A 22,754-nucleotide genomic window follows, 5' to 3' on the forward strand; every position below is an offset into this window, starting at 1 on the left:
TAGGGCTCATCTGCTCATAGCTACACAGGCACCTTTTATTTGGCTCGAAAAGACCCTGCTACTCCTCAAGGACAGAATTCCCACCGTACCCAACGGTCCTGCAGCAGCTGTGTGTAGTGCAGGCAGCTTTCTTTTTACTGCTCTTTGCTCTTTCCTTCCCTTCCACCTAAAACTATAATGTAGAAGCAAGCTGGGCAAGGCTACTCACTTATCTTGTCACCATATTTGGAGGTTGATAGAGAGCTGGCAAAATTATTTAGGAGAATGTATAACCTCTTTCTGTAAAGATTTTTAAAAACTTTCTGGGGATAGTGGAAATATAGTTCTGCCGAACAAGGGGAACAGATTAGATAACTTCTTAACGTCAATGTCCCTTTCTGCTCAAGGATTCTATAATTCCTTCCACAGCATGAGAATTCCCCAGATTTTCATGAATTTCCCTAAATTATCCAGCAAGAAAGAACATACCAGCGCTCCTTCTGGACCAAACATTTCCAGGAAACTTCCAATGAATTCTCGGGATTTCTCCTCCCATTTCTGAATGAGGTCAATGCTTTTTTCTTCTACCTTCTGAACAAATTCTTTTGACTTTTCCTCCACATCTTTCACTTTCTTCTTTACTTTGTCAACTCGCTCCTGCAAGTGGTATTTCTTCTCCTGGATAAAGAAATAACTGCTCTGAGAAATAATACTCATTCTGACCTTCCATACTAAGGGGAAGGAAAAGACTTGGTTTGGCACTCTACTGACACTCCTTTCAGTCTTGAGAATTTCACTTTAATCTATCCCATACTTCTCCAGCATAATAACAGATAAGATATGCTCTGGATGGTCATCTTATACAAAAGTGTAATAATTCTAAGATTGTAGAGCCCAGGACTAAACTAAATGTATAGTGTAAGACCAGTAACAGATAGGCACATACCAAACGAAGTCAGATTTTTTTAAGATGAAACATAAACTTGGAAGATAAACATGCCTAACAAAACCCAAACCCCATTCTAGATGGAGATGTATAGGGAGAGAGCAACAAGATCACTGCACAATATTGCCAACAATAAGCCAACTGTAACAGGTTGAAAAAGGAAATAGTGGGCCTTTTACTTAAGTAATTCATCTATTGTACTGAATTTTTTTCCTCCATCAGTGGCTTATTCTATGATTACAGAGGAGTTGTTTTTTTAATTTTTTAATATTTAGAGGTCTGTTTGCTCATTCGCAAAATAAGGATGATACTCTTTGGTCCTACAGGCTTCCCTAAAGATAAGGGAAAATGGTATGAATCCTCCCAAAGGGAGGGGAGGGGAGGAGTCTTTAGCCAAATGAAAACTATTCTCATTTCCAGATCATAAAGGGGAAGGGGAAGGCGAATATGTTTAGGATTTTTAAACATCTAAAGATAGATTCTGCAGTATAACAACAGTTAGATTGTTAACAACAGCTAGGGTTTACCTGAATAGATAAATCATATTTAAATGAAACCATTTCACCTATTCATAATTCACAGAGCTGGGAGCAAGTGAGGGAGCATGGTAAACTACTTATGTAGAAGATACAGTTAGCAGCTTTCTTCTTCTTTTTAAATCAACTTTATTGAGGTATAATTTATATACAAAATGTATAGCAGTTTGTTTATTAAGCTAAAATAAACGTGCTTTCATAAATCAAATTTTAAAAGTTAGGTTCATGTGCCTTGAGAAATTGCATGCAAAATGTTGTGTGTTACTATGCACCAGGGAGAGGATCCACAGCTTTCATCAGATTTGCAAAGACCATCCAGTCAAAAAGAACAAAGGTTAAGAACCACTGTTTTAAATATATTTGATATAAGTACTGTACTTTGTAAGTTCCACGTTCTTATTTATTTAATTGGCTGTATGTCCTTATATCGACGTGTTGATACTAGCTCATAAAGGCAGAAAATGCCTCTAGATACATCCATATGCTCTTTGTAAAGAGCCTGGCATAGCGTTATGTGCAAAGAGGTATCCACTGAGCTTTTGGAGGTGATAATAACAGCAGACTGAAAAGCAAGTTTAACTTAGATGAAGTGAGAGGCAACATGTCCTATAGGGCCAGGGAACTCTAGGATGAGGTTGGAACTCACATTGATAAAGCTGACATTGAGTTCCTTTGCCGTGTAGCCCCTCTGTAGGTTCCGTCTGGCATACACATCATAGTCGCGGACAATTCGGGTGATGATGTCTGATGTGGAGATACCTTCTGTCCTCTGTGTTGGAGCAAACATGCCTAACACAAGAACACATACAAACACTGTGACATTCTGATTAGCTCAGGCAGTAGGACTAGATGGAAACTGGGAGCCACATTCCTTTTCTTTCCTCATAAAGCAGAGTCTGTTATTACTAAGTAAAGTCTGGAAGGAACACTGAATCAAAAGTTAGTAGTAAGGAACATACAGAAGGAACACTGAAGGAACACTGAATCAAAAGTTAGTAGTAAGGAAAGGCCCTAATATTAAGAAAAATATGGGGCTGGAGAAGGGTTTCCTGAAATTAAGAGATATCAAAAGTAAATGTTTAGACTGAGAATTGATGGATATGATGCTATGCTCACCTTAACCTCTTAAGCAAAGTGCGACCTGAAACTGGATGTTAAAGTTTTCACTGTATAAATTTTCCTCTGTAAAGTAGTGATGTGGTTGAATCTCTTGTCACTGCCCCTAAGACTCCATAAAATGAGGATGCACATCAACTTACTCACCTGCTTCCTTGATGTGCTTATAAACATCATCACTCCCAGCAGAAGAGTAAGGGATGTCATCATGGGCTACAAAATCAATCTGAAAGTAAGGAAACATCATTTAAAACCCAGCATAACTGCCATTCAGAAAGAACCAGTAAACACTCTCAGGACCAGAAAAAGGACAAGGAGAGGCGAGGCCTCAAATGAACTTCTGTCTTTATCTCTCTTTGCTTTGCTCATAAATTCCATGATTCATTCACAAGCCACCCAACCTAATTATTCGTGGATCAAAATCATGAAGCTAGCCAGTTTCTTTTTTAGCTATTCCTCCTGGTCTACTGGAAGTGCTACCCTCACACTGTATACCAGTCACCATGCTGTGGTAAACAGGCCTAGAGGATTTTCTGGTATGCTAGTTAGTGGGTGGAATCCAGGAAAGAAGAAAGGAAATCTCCCCACCCTCCTGGGTCTACAAGGATGGGTCAAATAGGGTTTCTAAAAATATAAGAAAGAGGTCACTTCTTTGTTAACTGGTTTCTCAGTCCATGAGATGAGTGGGAATATAAAAATAGCAACCAAGAGCACTTTTACTAGAATAGATACATCTGTACTCCTGAGAAATGCAAAGCCCAAGGCCATAAAAGACCTTTAAGTCTCAGATCTATTACTTTACTACTGTCAATACCTCTCACACTGGGATCAATTATCTTTCTAAACCTCACTCATTTACTCCTTCCTGAATAGGCCATATGCCCTTTGCTAATATAATTGCTAACACCACCACACCCAGCTCCCAGAAGCCACTGTAATGTGAAGTACGCTCATCAGGACTATGTCAGGGACTCTCGGCTAACATCTCAATTACCCATGAACAACTTGTCAGGGATCCATAGGCAGCAAATTGAAAATAAGAATGGTGAGCAAGCAAGACTCATGGTTGAGGATACACTGCTAACACGGAGGAAAGGGAATATGGAAGTTCCTCTAACCTCTTCTGCCTGGGCTTGCCTGGCTATGTTGCTGAGAATAATCTTGCTCATCACCCTTGGTACCACTGGCTGCTAAATGTTGAAGCAGTAAAGCTAGAGAATTATAAAAGTTCTGTCCTAATCCTAAACAGTTATAACAAATATCCCTTAGCTTCAGGCCTACCCAAATACTGCTTTTGAAGCACTTTGGCTACTTTTGTTCTTTCCTGCCTCGTTGAACAATTCACCTTCAACATTCTCCACACCACTGTAAGAGAACTGACAATATGCTTGCTGGTTCCTCAAGCTCAAGGGCCTCCAACATGACCTGATAAATTCTTCTCAGCTATCAGCTATAAACCCCTCTTTTGTAGGAAACGTGTTGCTTTATTGTGGGAAAATAAAAAGGAGATAAGGGTTTTTTATAATACCAACTCACCGAGAAAAAGTGAGAAACCTCCCTGGTTTCTGATCCCACATAATTTCTAGCCTGAAATCAAAAGTCTTGAAACTAAATTTAAGTCAATACAAGAGAAGTCTATGTTTATATATCTTATTTCCTGGAATGTGAACTCCTTGAGAGCATGTCTGGGGCTGTGTATACTCTAAAAAGACCGGTATGCTGTGAGGATGGATACGCCTATAATGGGGGGGAGGAGGTGCGACAGACTCACATAACTGAAGAGTTCAATTTCTTTTTTTTTATAAGATTTTTTTTAATCATTTATTTTTGGCTGCGTCTTCGTTGCTGCGTGCAGGCTTTCTCTAGTTGTGGCGAGTGGGGACTACTCTTCGTTGCGGTGCGCAGGCTTCTCATTGCGGTGGCTCTGCAGTTGCAGAGCACGGGCTCTAGTCGCGCGGGCTTCAGTAGTTATGGTGTGCAGGCTCAGTAGTTGTGGCGCACAGGTCCAGCTGCTCCGCAGCATGTGGGACGTTCCCGGACCAGGACCCGAACCCATGTCCCCTGCATTGGCAGGCGGATTCCCAACCACTGCGCCACCGGGGAAGCCCTGAAGAGTTCAATTTCTAGCCCTGCTAGAGTGTGACCTGGTTATTTGGCCTCTCTGGCCCTGTTCTCATATGTAAAGTGGAAATAACTAATAACTACCCAATAGGATTTTTGTGGGGAACAAATGAAATATAATGGATGCAAAAGTGCTTGTAAACCATCAAACCCAAGAAAAATGTCAGGGATGACTATTATTAGAAGTAATAACACTGTTACCTCTTCTATGTGAAATTTACATAGAAGATAGAAGTAAAATAAGGCTAGTGGAAAACTAGCCATAGTACCAGAAGTCTTGAAAGTTGAAGAAATTCCAGAACAGGGAATGGAAACATGTGTTCAGTTTCTTACCCGGTGTTCTGCCAGGAACTCTGGTGTCAGGGTCCAGGGGGCATTCCTCACCACCTCATCCACATAGCGGCAGTGCTGCACTGCATCATAGCGCTCATTTTCATTCATCACGGTGAAGCCTTTGAAGTTGTGTGTTAGCTCATCACTGCAAACTGAGTTCACCACAACATAAGGTTGTAAGTCAAAGTCCCCTCTGCTTAAGCACTCCTCAATCATCAACCTCTCATTTCCCAACCTCTCATAACCAATCTCCCCAGCCTGTATAAGAGTCTTCTGGATTTGGCTCAGTCTGGATAACAATGCTTTTCCTAATCCAAGATACACCTTCAGGAGCAACATTCACTAAATATTTTCACACTTTGGAGAGGAGAGGATACAATGGAGGACTAAGATCTTTGGCTTTGAAATGAAACTACTGTGCATCCTGTATCAATTAACAGTTTTAAAAAATGTTTTCCTATTATACTTTTATTAGACTGGACTGGACAACATAACATTAGCTTAGCAGACTTTTGTACTTCAGTTGACTCAGAATGATAAACTGAAATCTAAAGCAAATGCTCTTCTTAAGTAGCATTTATTCTTAATGCTATTCTGACCACCCCCGCCCGCACTGGGGGTCAGACTGCAGAAACCCGGCCAAAACCAGCGAGATAAATCCTGGACGTCTCAAGTCAATGAGCTTAGAGCTTCTCTCTCCAGGTTTATACAGTTCAGGTTTTATATACTTCATGTTCTTCATATATTTCACATTTTAAAGAGGCTGCACTATATCTCTCATTTGAAAACCAACATAAGAGGCAATGTACTTGGGTTATAAAGATAGGAGAAAAGAGGCTACCATAATTTTTTTCTGGACAGCACCTAAAGTCATCAGATGTTTTCTTACCTCCCACAATGAGATATGTATTAGGGAAAAGGTTCTTTGCTTGCATCAGGGCCCGGGCATGACCAGAATGAAATAAGTCAAATATTCCATCTGCATAAACTCTCACAGGCCGTTCACCTAAATCCAAAGGAAAGAATTTATCACAGAAATACATTGATTCAATACCTCACATTTAACAAATGGAAATGGCACTGTGTGACTGTTCCACCCCTGCAGAGCCCCCTTTTAAGGTGTTCTCTGGATATTCACCTTTATTGGGGGTACTTTGGGGTTCTGAGGAATAACATCACAGGCTTCCTTGACTACAAAAACACTCTTGGCATCATATCCACTAACTCTCTTTGTTAGCCTGGTTGTACCAAACTGCTTAGGTAATTGGATTTCATGACTGCTTTTTCTTAAAGTTATTTTAGAAGTGAAGGGAAGAGTTATACAAGAGCTATATCTGAAACTTCAAAATCTTCGCCTTCAGTTTATGTTTAAACTGCAGTTATGTTTAAACAGAGTATAATTAAACTACGCTCTGGCTGCCTGCTCTCTGTTTTTCAAGCTGCCTTGATTACTAATAACTAATACTTTGCTTTGAAAATAAAATACTTTGCTTTGAAGGTAAAGAGTGATGCAGAGGGGTGAGATTGCTTCACAGTCCCAGATTCACCCTTAATAACTGCTCTGTGATAACAGATGGAGTTCCTTCAAGCATTTCTCCTTGATAGTGAGCATGTTACACTTTCTCAGTAGAGGGTGATATATCAGGTATTTGAAAATCAAATATAAATATTTTAGGACTTTATATTAGAGCCTTTCCTCTTCCCCTGTCCATTAGTGAGAATAACAGAGAACTGATTGTCAATTTATTTTTAGTGGTAGTAGACTATGAAAGAAAAGGAGGAAATGATTTCTTGGGGTACAAGCCTAATTCCAAAGCCAAATAAACACACTGAGAATGGAATTGATATAATGGTTCAGCATGCTTCAAATGATAAACCTAATGGGTCCTAGTAACATATTTCCACTACTTGAATAAAGGAAGAGCTGTCTCACTGTAGCAGGAGAAAATAATAGTAGGAGCATCTACATCATTCTTCGAAAGAAGGGCCAGAGCCTCATCAAATACACCATACTGAAGGTAAGGATAAGATACATCTCCTTCCTGCCTTGAGGACGGTGAATCAAGGGGGAGGAAACTGGTTCTCAGGAGGTTTATGGACTTTTCTTTATAGATAGCTTTATCCATACAAAAGTCGCTTTTAAACTGAGAAATTATACACTGCTGATAGAAGTATAAATTGGTACAACTCTTAAGGATGGCAATTAGGCAATATCTGTGAAAAGACAAATGACAAATGTTTATACCCTTTGGCCCAGTTATTCCAATTCTAGGAATTTACCTCACAGATATGTTTGTAAATACGTATGCAGATTGCATTATTGAATGCAGCACTGTTGGTAATAGCAAAAGTTTGGAAACAACCTAAATTTCAGTGGAAGACAGAATATGACATGATCCACCCATTAAAAGTGTGGGAAGATTTATATATTATTTGCTTAGATATCCACAAGAAATTGGTAATACTGGGCTTCCCTGGTGGGGCAGTGGTTAGGAATCTGCCTGCCAATGCAGGGGACATGGGTTCGAGCCCTGGTCAGGGAGGATCCCGCATACCGTGGAGCAACTAGGTCTGTGCGCCACAACTACTGAGCCTGCAATCTAGAGCTCGCGAGCCACAACTACTGAAGCCCGCGCATCTAGAGCCCATGATCCGCAACAAGAGAAGTCACCACACTGAGAAGCCTGTGCACCGCAATGAAGAGTAGCCCTCGCTCGCCGCAACTAGAGAAAGCCTGCACACAGCAACAAAGACCCATTGCAGGCAAAAATAAATTAAATAAATAAATAAATAAGAAATTGGTAATTCTGGTTACCTGTAAAAGGGATACTAGGTGGCTGTGAGACAGTAGTGAGAGGAAGTCATTTCACTCTGTGTCTTTTTTGTACTTTATGAATGTTAGGTCACAGGAATGTACTAATTTTATAATACAGGAAATAAAAATTTTAAATAAAATAAATACACTAATACAATGAAAAACTGAGAAATAATATGATGGATTTAAAGAGTCAGAAAAATTATAGCCCAAGCTTGCCAACCAGCCTCACTCCTTTGTAATCTTAATCTCTTTAAGCCTCAGTTTCCTCATCTATAAAACAAAGCAAAACAAAACAAAACCTGAGTAATATAATCTCTCTTCTACATCCTAGAAATCATGACCATGAAGTAACTAATATACTTCTATCTTTCCTAAACAAGTCCAGAGTGGCTATGATCTCACTTTATTTGATCCTAAAAGACAAACGATAGAATATAAAATGAGAATACTGTACTGTTGTTTCTACACCAAGGGCAAAGTGAGATGAGGGAGATTTAGCCAGTAAACACATTTCCTGTATAGTGGCAATAGCATAGACACTGTTGATTAAGTGGCTATTTGCCAGCAGTTAAACATCCCATATTAGGCCAAGCCACCTCTGAACCCTTTCTTGGAGCAATCCCTGATGTGCCTCTTGCCCTCTTAGCATTTCCCCAGCTTCCCAACCTCTCAATTCCCCATGACTTAACCGCAAGTCTTTGGCAAACCCAGGCCTGTATATTAACCAAATGACCAGAAGGGGCCACTATTGAACTAAAAATCTGGGGAGAAAGCATGCGTTATCCATTCTTTTACCAAGTGGCTATTGGTCAGGATGACTATACCCTCTGATTTATATCTGTTGTTCCAGTTCACTGTCAAGAGCAACTGCTTTCATTCTCAAAAATAGTCTTGATTTGGGTTACAAATTATAGTCTTTTCACTACTGCTAGACTAAGTAACTAGATGTTCTCCTTTAAGCAGAAGAGACCTGGGTTTCAATTTATTATCTCTTTTGATATATTCTCTCAAATAGCTACCACTGAAACATTCATCTTTAACAGATTTCCACTGCCCTTCAGACTTTGCCTTTTTCTTCCTTTCTCCAAGAGAACATACTGCTGGGTTTTTTTCTTGGATTACTCCAAGATTACACAAACTTCCCTCTTGTACTCCCTTAACCTCCCTAAGTGAAAACCTGGGGGCAGGGGGAGGGATGCCCCTTGAACCAGTTATTGGTTTAAAATTCACTAACTATATGGCATGTGTAGATTCTTTATTTGTTTATTCCTTGTCTGGCACTGGCATGAAGACAGTCACTTACTTGATTATTTAACATAAAACTGAACAGACAGAATAAGATAAAGGAAAAACCAGAGGTCAAGTTAGACTGGCAAATTTTACAGGCCAATTTGTGACTATCTGTTCCACCCAAACTTCAATCAGCTTGCTGATAAGCCTTCTATTATTTATAACTAATGTCTATATAAAGAATAGCACCACTCCAGGATGAAAAGAACACAAAGATGGAAAAACTTAGGTTTTTAGCTTCAATTCTATCACTAATTATTTGTTTTACTGTTTCACTTCTTAGTTTCTATGGACCTATATTCATGTATATAATGAAGAGAGTATAAAGTATATAATCTCATAAATGACTTACTTATAAAATTCTACTATTCTAAAATTTAGAAAGTAATTTATTAGTGTTTGTTAATTATAAGTTGCAAAACTTGGAAACAGTATACATACATACATTTTTCCTATCACAGATGGTATGTGGCTAGATTAGCAACAAGGTGGCTAATATAACTAATGTGATCAGATCTGAGTGAGGTACTGCATTCTGAATGTGTGTCATTAGAGAGTATATGAAAAGTTCTTGCCCTCAACAGGCTCTACTATCACATCTGAATGTGATCCTTGAACTGTCTAGTGGCATTCTGAAGTCTGACCTGCCACCACTACACTGTTACATACAGCCTGTCTTTCCTTGTTGTCATTTTACTCTGCCCCATTAGCCTGCCTATTACTGAAGTAAGAGGAGCCAACCCCAAAAAATCACATCATAAACCAGAAGGGTTGTGATCAACATAAGCTATATCTAAACACTTTTGCAAAAGGAAAGCATTCTCTTTTTGAGGACCCCAAAACCATACTCCATACAGCCAAGATATAACCAAGGGGTATTGGGACCCCTAGCCTAACACTGTCCAGCATTCATTTCTATTCATATTTCAGTACTCCTAAGTTACAGCAGAGAGTAAACATACTAACACAATTAAGAAGTAACTACAAATATCTTCTATATACTGAAAATGTATAGATTTGTGGCTATAACTACCTCTTATTCCCTAGTGCTTGCCTGGGTTGAGTCCAGCCCTACATTTACAGAGTAAACACTCACCACAGTAATCAAAAGAAATGAAAAAGGATTGGGAAAAAAAGGAGAAATGGAGAATTTACAGAGAAGTAAGAACAGATGCCTATAGGACTTTGTAATCATAACAAATGCTTGTGGAAGTTTCTATTTATGATAATCCCTAAAACCAACTGCCCAAAACTATCTGGAATACATATTAATAATTTATGAGGCCAGAAATTGCTACTTAATAATGTAAACTAAGTATACAAATAAAGAGTATGGGCTTTGAAAATAATAAAGCAAGTCTTTTTTAAAAAAACCTGGGGGCTTCCCTGGTGGCACAGTGGTTAAGAATCCACCTGCCAATGCAGGGGACATGGGTTCGAGCCCTGGTCTGGGAAGATCCCACATGCCATGGAGCAACTAAGCCCATGTGCCACAACTACTGAGCCTGCACTCTAGAGCCCACGAGCCACAACTACTGAGCCCGTTCACCTAGAGCGGTGCTCTGCAACAAGAGAAGCCACCGCAATGAGAAGCCCACTCAACACAATGAAGAGTAGCCCCCACTCGCCGCAACTAGAGAAAGCCCACACTCAGCAACAAAGACCCTATGCAGCCAAATAAATAAATTAATTAATTAAAAAAATAAAAATTAAAAAAATTAAAAATTAAAAAACCTGGAAAACTATAATATCAATAAAGATAAAATTAAGTGATAAGCATCTCCCAACTTAGGATAGCTTTGTCTGTCCTCTATCAGTCAGCAGCATCATACTAGTGTACTGACTGACAGAAAGGAAAACTTAGTGGGAAATTCTGAAGGCTATTAAAAATGTGACAGTCTGACATATTATTTGGACCTTTATAAAAACAGACAAGATTATAAACCCGCTCAGGCTAATATCTTATTGTCTCTGCTCCTCTATATCTCACCTCACAGCTGTGATGATAACAGCCCCCCCAAAAAGTGTGTACCACTGTATCTCATAGCTGTGACAAAATACTGGGAAATTAGTATACAATATAAATGAAATTTTATGGAGTACAGTTATCCTCCCAAATAGAACAGCAAGTGAGATGGGAGAAACCCCTCTCAAGCAGCTTTTACAGGTAAACTGAGGGAAGAATATAGTGAGTAGGTATACATTTGATAAGTACAATTGAATGCTAAAAACAATAGTAAAACAACAAAATAATTCGTCATTTACTTACAAGGAGTTCCTCTGCTGGCTTCTTCCATGGTTACCCTGACATAGGGCTTACTAAAGTCTACTTCAATTTCATCAGAAAAAGGTGCTGGCTGCCGTAAGCCCTTAAGAAGAGGAAAGTGAAGGAAAAGAAAAATTCAATGGTATAAACTAAAATACTCAAAAAATGGCAGCTTTAAAGAATAATCAGTTATTCAACATGCTGTGATTAAAATTTTTCCTAAAAGTTCATAACCTTAAAAAGAAAAAAGATAAAAGCATTCCAAAATGACAAGTGAAAGTTGCAACCTTTTACCAAATGGGCAAATCATGGCATGAAAGATAAATGTCTTGATGGTGATTTCAGAATAGAACTGAGGAAGGTGGCTGAGAACCTAAGCACAGTCCCAACTAACTGGGTCCAGAATGACAGCTCCTCTGCCAGACGGCAGAACAGCCAACCCTGATCTATGTGATGAAATTGCCAAGGTTCACAAGTGCCTTTTCATACCACTTCAACTATGGGACTGGGAAGGCAAACAGCTGCCATGTGCTTTAAGTACGATCATCACTGTATAATGCTTTACACTGTAAATATGTTCTAATTCTCATTAACAGCCCTGTGAGGCAAGTAGTACAATAGTTAGTATCCTCAATTTAAAGATGAGGAAAATGAGATTCAGAGAAGTTATATGAATTGCATGCAATTACTCAGAGGCAATGCTGAAATAAAAATGTAGGTATGCTCTTTCCTCCTTAGAGGAAAGCCTTACTTAAGAGCTTTTGTTAAATCTATTCCTAAGTATTTTATTCTATTTGATGCTTTTGTAACTGTTTACTTAATTTTATTTTTGGATTGGTCCTTGCCAGTATATAGAAATGCAATTGATTTGTATGTGTGTATGTGTATCAGTGTGAGTAATTTCAGTTGACTCATCTCCTGTGGCTTTGTTAAACTCAATTATCAGTTCTAGCAGTTTGTTTGGTAGATTCCTTAGGACTGTCTACATATGAGATCATGTTGCCTATGAATAAAGACAGTTTACTCCTTTCCAATCTGGATGGCTTTAACTTCCTTTTATTACCCATTATTGCACTAGTAAACCTCTAGTACAATGCTGAATAGAGGCGGCAAAGACAAATATCCTTGCCTTGTTCCCAGTCTTAGGGGAGAAGCATGCAATCTTTCAACACTAAATTATTATCTTAGCTGTAGGTTTTTCTTAGATGCCCTTTATCAGGTTGAGAAATCTCTCTTCATTTTGTAGTTCGCTGAGAGTTGTTTTTTTTTTTTGGCTGTGCCATGAGGCTTATGAGATCTTAGTTCCCCGACCAGGGATCGAACCCAGGCCATGGCAGTGAAAGTGCCTGGGTTCGATCCCTGGTCGGGGAACTAAGGACCGCCAGGGAATTCCCTGTTGAGTTTTTTAATGAACGAACATTGGATTTTGTCACATGTCTTTTCTACATTATTGAAACAATCATATTTTGGTTTTGTCTTTTATTTTATTAATTATGGTGTATTAGATTAATTGATTTTAGAATGTTAAGCCAACCTTGCATTCCTGAGTGAAATTCTTCTTGGACACATTGTATAAATCTTTTTATATGTTCTTGGATTCAACTTGTTAATATATTGTTAAGGACTTTTGCATCTAAGTTTGTGAGGGATTTTGAACTATAATGTTCTTTTCTTGTGCTGTTTTTGCCTGTCTTTGCTATCTGGCCTCATAAAATTGGTTAGGAAATGTTCTCTCCTCTATTCTCTGAAAGTGGATAGGATTGATATTATTTCTTCCTTAAATGTCTGATAGAATTCACCAGTGAAGTCATTTGTGTCTGACTTTGTCTTTGTAGGAAGATTTTTTTAAAGACAATTCAATACTTTACTTGGCATAGGTCTATTCAGATTTTCTATCTTTTTCTTGGATCAGTTTTGGTAATTTGTCTCTTTCTAGGAATATGTCTATTTCATCTAAATTGTCACATTTTTTTGGCATGAAATTGTTCATAACATTCCCTTACAATTCTTTTAATTTCTGTTGGGCTATAGTGATGTTTACTTAGATTTTTAAATTACACATAGATCACATTGTGACTGGGCTAAATTCAGAAACTGGGAAGACATTGTTTTGTTTTGATTTCAGATAAGGATAGATTCTTAAAATAAGGCTTTAAAATTAAAATATATTTCTTTTAAAGAGCACTTATATAAGCTTAGTTTAAAATATGCTAAAGCTATAAGAAAAACATTTTAAGGAAATGTGTGTGTGTTATCCTTTTTTAGAACGTTTTTTAAAAAAGGTTAAGAATAGACCAAGGACACAAATGTGTGATTTTCTGAAGTTATTAGAAATTTACCTACAGATAAAATTAGAAAAAAACAATTTATCCTCTAGAAGTTAGTATGCAAAGAGTTGCCTAACAGTAATTTGTGTTTCTAAAAGTATATGCTAGTCACAAAATAATAGACATTCTATGATTCTATCTATACGAAGGTCAAAAACAGGCAAAGCTAATCTATGGTTAATAGAAGTCAGAGAACAAAGAAAACAAATCTGGGGAAAGAGGATACTGACTAGCAGGAGCGTGAGGGAGTCTTCCAGGTGTACCAGTGATTACATGGATGTATACATATATAAACATTTATTGAGCTGTACACTTAAGGTTTGTGCACTCTACTGTATGTAAGTTATACCTCAAGAAACAAATGCCATTCAGCCATAAAAAAGAATGCAGTACTGATACCTGCTACAACATGGATGAACCTTGAAAAAATTATGCTAAGTGAAAGAAGCCAGCCACAAAAGGCCACTTATTGTATGACTCCATTTATATGCAATGTCTAAGAATAGGAAAATTTACAGACAGAAAGTAGATTAGTGGTTACACTGGGATGGAAGGGTTGGGGAGAGATGGGGAGTGACTGCTGATGGGTACAGGGTTTCTCTCTGGAGCGATGAAAATGCTCTAAAATGTATCATGATGATGGTTGCACAAGTCTGTGAATATTCTGAAAACCACTGAATTGAACACTCTATGTGTGTATGTGAATTACAATGGTATATGAACTATATCTCAATGAAGTTGTTTATATATAAATATATTTATACATAATATAAAATGTATGAAACAAATAGAAAAAATTGCACTTATAGTACATGTAGATAAAAGACAGCCTTACTGTGTTCTCTGAAATTTATTATCAATGGTGTGCTGGAGTCAGTTTTTAAATATTTACATATTTTGAGGGCTGGTAGTTTGAAATCAGCCACAGAAATCAGTAAATGCTATATATCAGAGGTTTGTTCCCCCCAGTTTATCAGGACACCACTGGTTATTCTGCATACTTAGAAAGAGATCAGTTCAGAGGTTATTACAGGGAGGAAGAAATGGATTTGTGGATTTTTCCGTTAATATTGAATAGAGAGAGTGACAGTTAAAAGATTCTGTGAAGGAAGAATAGGTAGGACATGGTAAAGAGAAAATATACTGTCACTTGAGAGAGGAGTTTATAATAACCGAGCTTTTGAACTGAAGAAAATAAGACTGTGGTACCATCAGCAGGAATAGAGAAGTTTTTTAAAAAGGAGTGGAGATCAAAGAAAATGAGAACTGACAGTCTTTGAATCTGGAGATTCAAATGACTATTGGAGACCTCCTAGAATATATTAGTGAAAGTCAGAACACCAGTGCCTTTAAGAAAATAGGAAGACAAGGAAACAGATTAGTAATAATCTCTCATTAGAGATGTATAGCCATAAAGGGAATGAGAAAAACAGAAAGGTACCTAGAGGGGACAGAAGGATCAAGTAGCAGGTTTTCTTAAAAGTTGAGGATATCTGTACATGTCTAAGACAAAGGAAAAGGAGCCGAAGAGATTGAAAATATCAAGAGAAGGAAAAAAACAGACAATTAAGGAAGGAAGAGTCTAGAAGAATGACAGGGAATGGCCTCAAAGGAGAGTAGGTTGGTCCTATAAGTAATTAGGATCACATTTTTCTGAAAGCAGAAGAAAGGAAAGGTGATAAAAGGATAATACTGGATGTAAAGGAGGAAGGATGTATATAAACTTACATTCTGATGCCATCAATTTTCTCAGTAGAGCAAAGAAGAAAGTGAAGTTCCCTATAAAGAACAGGGACTTTGGAATGAGACTGAAAACTTGAGGAGAAGTACAAAATATTTAGAATAGCTGTTGTGGGAAATGTATATATTTGAGCATCAGCAAATGATTAATGGAACTCCTGAGCACTATATTCAGCCCAGATCAAGCTAGAAACTTTAATCTTTAGAAGGCCAAGTTAATAGGTCCAGGAAGAAAAACAAAGAATTAACAGAAATTTAAAGATCTAGGGTTAGGTCCTGGTGAATGGAAGGTAGGCAGAAGAGGGAAGAGAAGAGTTAAGGAAAAAGAGGTATCCAGACATTTCTCCAAAAAAGATATACTAATGCCAAAAAACACATGAAAAGGTGCTCAGCAATATTAGGCATTATGGAAATGCAAATCAAAACCACAATGAGACCCTGTTTCACATCCACTAGGATGGCTAAAAGCAAAAAGACAGGCAACAGTGATGGCAAGGATGTGGAGAAATTGGAACCTCTGTACACTGCTGTGAATGTAAACTAGCACACAGCTTTGGAAAACAGTTCTTCAAAATGTTAAACAAAGGATATATATGACCTAGAAATTACACTCCTAGGTATATAAGCAAGAGAACTGAAAACATATCTTTAAAAAAAACCTTGTACATGAATAATAGAACATTATTCACAATAGCCAAAAAGCAGAAATAATCCAAATGTCCAACAACTGATGAATGGACAAACAAAGTAGTATGTCTATATGGATTCACCTATAAAAAGGAATGAAGTATTACTAAACACTACCACCTGGGTGGACCTTGAAAACATTGTGCTAAATAAAAGAAGCCAGAGACTTCCATGGTGGTCCAGTGGGTAAGACTCTGCGCTCCCAATGCAGGGGGCCCGGGTTCGATCCCTGTTCAGGAAACTATATCCCACATGCATGCAGCACCTAAGAGCCCACACGGCGCACCTAAGAGCCAGCAACTAAAACATCCCGCGTTGTGCGACTAAAAGATCCCACGTGCCACAAATAAGACCTTGCACAGCCAAAATAAATAAATACATATTTAAATAAGTAAATAAATAAAAGCCAGACATAAAAGGCCACGCATTGTGTGATTATATGAAATGTCCAGAATAGGCAAATCCCTAGAGAGAGAAAGTAGATTAGCAGTTGCCAGGGAGTAGAGGGAAGGGGGGAATGACGGAATGACTGCTAATAGGTACAGGGTTTCTTTTTGTGGTGATAAAAATGTTCTGGAATTAGTGGTGATGGTTGTACAACACTGTGAATTTTCAGTATTAAAACCACTGAATTGTACACTTTAAAATGATTAAAACGGTAAACTTTATGTATGTGAATTTTATCTAAATTTTAAGAGATACATTATGTATCCTATCTTTCATAACTCTGTTTCTTCAATCTTCCTTGTATACTGTGTACATTCCAAGGCAGAAGGCAAATGCAACTGTCCCTCCTGGCTAGAATTTGTGCTGAATCGATTCCTCCTAAGTATAGAGAATGAAACCTAAGGTTCTTCAGCTAAAACAGATCAGCAAAATCTTTAACTCTCTAGAGCTGCCTCCAGTTAGAATGAGTAGTATTTTTTAAAACACCCTATTATTCTCTTCTCAGTTAGAGAACATTGTCTCTAAAAGCTGATGTTTATATAAAAGTAGGACTAAGTATGTCTACCTGTGTTCTCCTAAAACAAACCTCCTTCATTTTAACCTCCAAGGAATCCTATGGAATAATACTGCTTTCAAGTCTTTTGACTCTCTGGTAGCAAGGTATAAGTGAAAGGGCAAGGGTTTAGGACTTGTAAAAAACTTAGATCTAAATCCCAGCTCTATCACTTCATAGCTGTGAAATCACAGCAAGCTTCTACAGCTTTCATTTCACCTGCTATAAAATGGAAGATGAGACTTCCCTAGTGGCACAGTGGTTAAGAATCCTCCTGCCAATGCAAGGGACACAGGCTCGAGCCCTGGTCCGGGAAGATACCACATGCTGCAGAGCAACTAGGCCTGTGCACCACAACTACTGAGCCTGAGCTCTAGAGCCCGTGAGCCACAACTACTGATCCCGAGTGCCACAACTAGTGAAGCTCGTGCGCCTAGAGCCCGTGTGCCACAACTACTGAAGCCCGCATACCTAGATCCCGTGCTCCGCAACAAGAGAAGCTACCGCAATGAGAAGCCTGCACACCATAACCAGAGAAAGCTGGCGCGCATCAACGAAGACCCAATGCAGCCAAAAATAAATTAAGTAATTTCTTAAAAAATGGAAGATAGTAATACCTGCTTCATAAGGTTGCTATGAGGATTAAGTAAAATAGCATATGCAAAGTAACTAGCATAATGTTACACATACGAGTAGGCACTCAACAAATCTACATTAGCTCATTTTCTCTTCCATTCTATGGAACACAGGTTTCATTATACCAACAAAATTAACTAAATTGTATTAATCTAAAAGGTTAGCTTCTAAATGCTATATAAAGTTTCTAAGTCTATGCAAATTATAACTAATTCTATTATAACTAAAACTTAAAACTTATAATGATCATCACCTCCCAAATTATGAATGAACTTCTGAATGCAATATTGCTTCCATAAAAACTTTCTCCTGGGCTTCCCTGGTGGCGCAGTGGTTGAGAGGCTGCCTGCCGATACAGGGCACACGGGTTCGTGCCCCGGTCCGGGAAGATCCCACATGCCGCGGAGCTGCTGGGCCCGTGAGCCATGGCCAATGAGCCTGCGTGTCCAGAGCCTGTGCTCCGCAACAGGAGAGGCCACAACAGTGAGAGGCCTGCGTACCGCCAAAAAAAAAAACCAAAGAAAAAAAACTTTCTCCTGATTATGTTCACATATATTAACTCACTACTCCTCAAAATTCTAGTGAAAGAGAAGAAGAGATTCTGGTGTCCTTACTAATAGGAAAGAGGAGGTAACTAAAATAATATAATACTAGAACTTGATATTGGCTTCCCTGTATGTATTCTATTTCCAAGGATTCGTAAGCATTTTTCAGCAAAAAGTTTCATAATGGCACAGAGAAACATTTCCCATTTACCCAAACATTCTGCACAAATGGTAACATGCCCTCCTGATTTCCAAATTATTTCAATAATGCCAGGAAAAAGGCTCTAGATTCAAGAGGAATACGAGGTGGTGTGAGAAAGAAGGGATAAGGAACAGAGCAGAAAGAAAAAGAAAGACAATCATTCTCCCTGATTCCTGTTGCCATTTCAATGGATGTAAACAGTGAGCTCACCTATTTAACTATTTGGATGCCTCATAGACCTTCTAAGTTGAACCTGTACTAAACTCATCACCTTCCTCCTAAAACAGCTCTTCTTCCTCTATTTTTCATCTGAATGAGAAGCACCCCATCTACACAAACTACCTAAGGCTGAAACCTAGCAGTCATCCTTAACACCTCTCATCCTCTGCATCCTGATAATTTCCAAGAATTGTCTATTTCACTTCTTAAAAACTTAAAATTTGTCTTGTCCTCTCTGATCTACTGCCTTAGTTTAATCCTTCATCATTTCTAACCTGGATCATTACAATACTCTCACAACTAGTCCTGTGGCTTCTGTCTATCGCTGTTTCAACCGTTCCTTTCCAAAGCAATCAGGATGATCTTCTAAATTGTATATCTGATCATATTACCTATAGGACAAAGTTCAAATTCCTTAGCACAGCATACAAGATCCTTCATGAGCAGGCCCTTGCTTTACCTTATCTATTGCAGATTCTTATTCTGAAGTTTAAGCTCCAGTAATGTTACTTGTAGTTTGCTAAACATACTATTATTTCACACTTCTGAAGTTGTACTCTATCTCTTGTCCATTTCTTGAATTCCTATTTAGCCTTCAAAGTTCAACTCTGAAATAATCTCCTCAATGAAGCTTTTCCAAAACCACTGTTCCCACCCCTCGGTCAAAGTTAATCTGTTGCTCCTCTAGAGGGTCACTGTACCTCTAACTTACTTCTATTTGGCCCTTTTCATACTGTATCTTAATTATTTGTCTCTTTCCCCATTTGTCTATGAGCTTCTTAAGGGCAAGGCCACCTTTCCATCTTTGCAACTCAATGCATAGCAAATGACACACAGAGGTTCTCAATATATGTAGTTTGAAATGAGATTGTAAGATCTATCTCCATAAGCAGAACTTCGGCCAATTAACCTCAGAGTTTTAAGTACTCTGTGACTTATTCATACATATGACAAATATTAAGATAGTCTAAATGTCTATTCTTTATAAATATTTCTGTGATCCTTTTGATTTTACCTTTAGAAACATCTGTTTCAGTAAATTCTTTATACTTATAGACAAACTAGCCATAAAGTTATCCCTTAATTTTTCCTCCTTAACTCTTTTCTCTCCCTTCATGCATTTTATCCTGACCTACCAACCCAGCTACCAAATACTTGGGGAGGTTGGGAGGAAATGGGGAGTGACTGCTAATGGGTATGGCTTCTTTTGGGGACGATAAAAATATTCTAAAACTGGTTGTGGTGATGGTAGCACAACTCTGTGAATATATTAAAAACCATTGAATTGTACAGTTTAGATGGGTGGATTTATGATCTCAGTAAAGCTATCATAAAAAAAAGAAAAAACCTTGTTCATTTTTGCTACAGAGTTGAAAGGGATTCAGAGATAGAAAGCACATGTGTACAGTGGAGATGACACACAAGTTTATTTAGCAGACACTCTTCATTAGAGTCAGTCCAGCCTGTTGGGTGAGTGACTCTTTGACCATTAGCCCATGTTAAATAGCCGGTGTGTACCAAAGAGGAATGTGAAATAGGTAGCAAGCCACTTAACTGATCTGTGACATGAATATATGAAGCAGAGTAACTTAAATCATTGAAATTCCTCAGATTCTAAGAACCAAGAAATTTAAGTCTTCTCAGAGCCCATTCCACTAAGATTGGCCTTCTTTGGTCTATTCGTGGCTTTGGTGATTGGCTCAGAGTATTACCTACTTGGTTATAACTTGTCCCTACTCCAAATAAGAGTGGTGAATTGGTGCCCACCACCATCCCCTGAACCTGAATTCTCTAAGAAACATTCAGAAATTAAAAATGCCCTGTTAGGGACTTCCCTGGTGGCACACTGGTTAAGAATCCGCCTGCCAATGCAGGGGACATGGGTTCAATCCCTGGTCCAGGAAGATCCCACATGCCGCGGAGCAACTAAGCCCGTACGCCACAACTACAGCCTGCGCTCTAGAGCCCGTGAGCCACAGCTACTGAAGCCCGCGTGCCTAGAGCCCGTGCTCCGAAACAAGAAAAGCCACCACAATGAGAAGCCCGTGCACCGCAACCAGAGAAAGCCCACACGCAGCAATAAAGACCCAAAGCAGCCAAAAAAAAAAAAAAAAAAAAAAAAAGCCCTGTTTTGTTGACTGCTGAGTCATTTTCTGAGTTTACTTGCTGTAAAGAATAATGGCCCCCTAAGGATGTCTACATCTTATTTTCTAGAACCTGTGACTATGTTACATGGCAAAAGGGGCTTTGCAAATGGGATTAAAGGATTTTGAGATAGACAGATTATCCTGGATTAGCCAAGTATGTCCAATGTAATTACAAGGGTCTTTACAAGTGAATGAAGGAGGCAGGAGATTCAGAATCAGAAGGAGATGTGATGACAGAAGCAGTGGTCAGAATGTTGTGATTGCTGGCTGGCCCCTGAGCAAAGCAATACGGGCAACTTCTAGAAGCTGGAAAAGGCAAGGAAACAGTTTTTCCCCTAGAACCTCCAGCCCTAACAACACTTGATTTTAGCCTTTTAAGACCCATTTCAGCCTTGTGACCCCTAGAACTGTAAGATAATATATCTGTATTGTTTTAGGCCATTAAATTTGTGGTAATTTGTTACAACAGCAATAGAAAACTAATACACTTGCCCCCAACATAATCATCAATATCAGGCCTGAAGCTTATACCTACTATTTGTGGAGTCCAGTTGCTTTTATTGCTCAAGATAGAATATTGTTTTATAACAACTAGTAATTGTGTCCGAGTAGAAATGTTTTTCCTTTTGGGTTATGAAGCTCCAAAAGTAACCAGTGGGAACTGCAGTTGGATCAATGGCTAATGGTCAATATAGGTACAAAACATACAGAAACATATAATTCTGTCACTGGGATTTTAAAACATGGATTTCATAACAACACTGTATATCAATAATAACTCCAACTGTGTATAAATATTCTTTGACATATTTTTTTTAGGGGAAGCTTCAGGAAGGGTACCAACCTGAGACAGGATGAGCCATTTGGAATGGGGTCTTTCATCAAAGGCTTGGAAGTGGTTAGGAAATACAAAGATATCATCCCAGAGATAAAGGAACATAAGGTAGGCAGTAACAGAAAAAGGTTCTCATCTAAGATATAACCAGTAATAGAGTGGAGGAGTGATATGAGAGAAAAGACAGTAAGACACAGAAAACTAAACACCATGAGATGATGCTAAGATCAGATCACTGCCTGGAGCTACAATTTCTCTGTTTCATCAGTTTGAATTTGATATTTTGCCTAATATATGTACAACCTCCAAATTTTCCTAACATTCTTTTTTCAACTCCAGTGTAAAGCTCTTACAACTGAGCTGTGAATTAGAATCTGCATAAGAGTTCCAACAACTGGTGGAAAGTTACTATTCACACTTACTATTCATTCTTTCCATTATTTAAGAAGACTTGTAATGTTGATATTGTCAGTGTTATATCAGTTTCTACCCTCCTCCTGCCAGGTTAAGTGTTCAACAAAGAAATCTCTTCCTTACTTACAATTGCACAGCGTGGCATTTTTGAAGGAATTCCATCATCCTCTGCTGCCCCATTGGGTCCAGGTATCCTCCTCTTCCTCATGTTGACTTTGGCTGAATTCTGTGCATCCATCTTCTTCTAACTGGTGATAGAAAGTGAAAAAGAATTTTTGTCTCATTGGGGTGGGAAAAGCCTGTCACCAGATATATGGAGGCACTTAGTATCAATTCCATAGCACACATTTCACAAAGATGAACCAATTGCAACCGGCAAAAACAGCAAAGCTTCACAAAACCCAGGCTCTAGTAGAAACACTGAAATGCCTCTCTGTGGAACAATGGCACAATTAATCACCTGGACCTTGTAAATTATTTCCCAACCAATACAGCCTGTATACCAACTGCTAATTTCATATCCTGACTGCATGCAAAAACCTGGAAGAACTTGGCTGAGAAAGTTAGTTATACAGACTTTCCACTACTCTTACATCA

General features: G+C 38.5%; 1 protein-coding gene across 1 annotated transcript in view; it reads right to left on the reverse strand.

Annotated features, from left to right (window-relative positions):
• The window catches only part of PCYT1A (phosphate cytidylyltransferase 1A, choline), a 44,315-nt gene that overhangs the window by 4,883 nt on the left and 16,678 nt on the right, over window positions 1-22,754 (reverse strand). The window contains exons 2-8 of the mRNA XM_082840145.1: window positions 22,285-22,405; window positions 11,409-11,508; window positions 5,921-6,037; window positions 5,032-5,183; window positions 2,725-2,803; window positions 2,108-2,250; window positions 469-657 (exon numbers count right to left, since the gene is read on the reverse strand). Of these exons, the coding sequence (XP_082696271.1) occupies window positions 469-657; window positions 2,108-2,250; window positions 2,725-2,803; window positions 5,032-5,183; window positions 5,921-6,037; window positions 11,409-11,508; window positions 22,285-22,395 (891 nt within the window). The 5' untranslated portion in view covers window positions 22,396-22,405. The remainder of the gene's footprint in view (window positions 1-468; window positions 658-2,107; window positions 2,251-2,724; window positions 2,804-5,031; window positions 5,184-5,920; window positions 6,038-11,408; window positions 11,509-22,284; window positions 22,406-22,754) is intronic.

Source organism: Leucopleurus acutus (genome assembly GCF_964270905.1).
Source record: "Leucopleurus acutus genome assembly, chromosome: 5".
Lineage (NCBI taxonomy): Eukaryota > Metazoa > Chordata > Mammalia > Artiodactyla > Delphinidae > Leucopleurus > Leucopleurus acutus.